This window comes from Nerophis ophidion, linkage group LG20, assembly GCF_033978795.1.
Source record: "Nerophis ophidion isolate RoL-2023_Sa linkage group LG20, RoL_Noph_v1.0, whole genome shotgun sequence".
Lineage (NCBI taxonomy): Eukaryota > Metazoa > Chordata > Actinopteri > Syngnathiformes > Syngnathidae > Nerophis > Nerophis ophidion.
Genome location: NC_084630.1, coordinates 43,156,383 through 43,158,882, shown reverse-complemented (window position 1 = coordinate 43,158,882; position 2,500 = coordinate 43,156,383). Strand labels below are relative to the sequence as shown.

At 42.7% G+C, this 2,500-nt stretch overlaps 1 protein-coding gene across 1 annotated transcript in view; it reads right to left on the bottom strand.

The window, feature by feature from the left end:
• Nucleotides 1–695: 695 nt before the first annotated feature.
• The window catches only part of tekt4 (tektin 4), a 23,164-nt gene continuing 21,359 nt past the window's right edge, over nt 696–2,500 (bottom strand). The window contains exon 7 of the mRNA XM_061881274.1: nt 696–1,992. Within this exon, the coding sequence (XP_061737258.1) occupies nt 1,779–1,992 (214 nt within the window). The 3' untranslated portion in view covers nt 696–1,778. The remainder of the gene's footprint in view (nt 1,993–2,500) is intronic.

Here is a 2,500-nt window from a genome sequence, read left to right as displayed (position 1 = left end):
CCGGTCTAGCAAGCACGCCTCATTCAGTCCAAAACGGCCCGATCTATCCACATCCAGAATTGTCTGGCGGTCGTAAGTGATCCCGGAGTGACCACGCTGTAAGCCAGCCATGACATTTGCAGAATTGTCCGGTATTTTTGCCAAATGTTCCATCTTTACCACGCCGAAGCCCGTCAGGGCGCCGCCATCTTTATAAGAAAAGGCGTTAACAAAATAAAAGCATGTAAACAACATATGCAAATGCGCGATAAAATAATTGTCGGCGTTAATAGATTGATGAGTTAACTCGTAATTAACGCATTCATTTGCCCACCCCTAATATATATATATATACATATAGTAATTGTGGTGCTACAAAACTGCAATCATTGACACATTGACAATGAACACATTAGGCACAACAATAATTCAGCAATTTTGACCCCAAAATTAAAATCAGTTCTCTCAGCACAATATAGATTTTTGTTGCCGTATATAACACTGTGGAGGGGGGCGTGGCCTGAGGGCCTGCAGCGGAGCGGGGTGTGGCAGGACCAGCCTCGAAATCAGCAACAGGTGCGTAGTTGGCCCACCTGGGCCTGGTTATCTAATTACCCGTCGCTCTGTTAAAAAGGCAGCAGCCGGCAGGAGAGTGTGTGTGGAGTGGGAGTTGGAGCTGGAGTGAAAGTGAGAGTGAGACGGACACAGAAAGACAATTGCTGAAATGTAACAGACTTTATTTGGGAAAAATTAATATATATTCTGAACCTGAATCTCATGACGATGATTGGTGGTCCGAAGAACCCCCTGGTGGGCAACCTCCACAAACACATTCACATTGTATAATTTAGTGATATTGTCACAGCAAGTAGAAAACATGTGATACTGGAGGCCAGAAAACACTTGGAAGTTATTTATTTCATCTTAAACTTACTAAAGAGAAGTATTAATTCATCTTAACTGATGCAGTGAGTAGTTCAAAAACAGATCACATGAACTTGCTGCTAATATTGTGTTAAGTTATACAATTATCTTCAAAAATACAAATAAATTATCCAGATCACAGATTATACACACAAAACATTTTTAGAGTTAAAAAGTAAAGTAGCAATGATTGTCACACACACACTAGGGGTGGCGAAATGTGTCCTCTGCATTTGACCCATCACCCTTGATCACTCCCTGGGAGGTGAGGGGAGCAGTGAGCAGCAGCGTTGGCTGCGCCCGGGAATCATTTTTGGTGATTTTACCCCCAATTCCAACCCCTGATGCTGAATGCCAAGCAAGGAGGTAATGGCTCCCATTTTTATAGTCTTTGGTATGACTTGGCTGGGGTTTGAACTTATCTCAGAGCAGACACTCTACCCACTAGGCCACTGATTAGAATCTGGCTTGCGTATTCCAAGAAGACATTCATTATGCAAGGTGGCCAAAAATGCACCAAATTTTGTGTGCACAAAATACTCAAAAAATGATAACTGAACCTTGTAGTCAAAGGTAAGGACGGTGCACGTTAAAATGTAAAGTATGTTATACAAAAGTGACTATTGTTTAGTATTAAGTTACGTCCTGTTTTGATGCTGTAGTGTCTCCAACTCATTTGCTGAGATAGTACTTTATGGATTCCTTCAGGAACTCTCCTGAAGGAATCAACAAAGTACTATCTATCTAGTCCCTTTATCCAGATCCTCACCAACACGTATGTAAAAGGGACTTTGTGTACAGTATGTGCTCGTGGGTAAAATAACACTGCAACTACACCACACACTTTGTTTTCAAACCTAACCTCGCAAAGTTCTTCAGTACCCAGACAGGGTGGAGATGGTCGGGTACAGTTTACGCTGAGTCATGCATTTTTCTCTTTCGATGAACAGCGTGTTGGCTTTGCACATGATGTCCTTCTCCAGCGCCATGCGGGTCTCCTCCAGGTGGGACAGCGACCTGCGGGCGTCGCTCAGCTCCTGCTGCAGCGACGCCAGGGTAGCGTTGATCTGCCTCGCCTCCTTTTCCAAGCTGCGCTCAAGTCAGGACACGATAGGAGGTCAGAGGGTATATAAAGCAGGGCTATTCAACACAAATCTGGTCAAAATGACATCATTTGGGCCCCCAAAGTCCAGTTCAAAAGTTGGGAAACAAACATTTTGTGTACAGAGGAACTTGGACCACTGTAAACACGTTGGCAGATCCCTACGTTGACATGTTAACCTTGCTGGCAAACACTGGAGTCCAAACATGTGATAACCATAACTGAGGCGTTCCTCAAGGCACCGCTTTAAGTCCTCTTCTTTTTGGCAGTTAAACGTGAATGAATGAATGAATGGTTTATTTTGAGCCATGCAAACATAACAAGAGAATGACATAAAATACAAAAGAAATATATATATACATTATTTTTACACCTACATTGATAACAAGAGAATGACATAAAATATATATATATATACATTATTTTTACACCTACATTGAAAACATTACGGCCCTGCGATGAGGTGGCGACTTGTCCAGGGTGTACCCTGCCTTC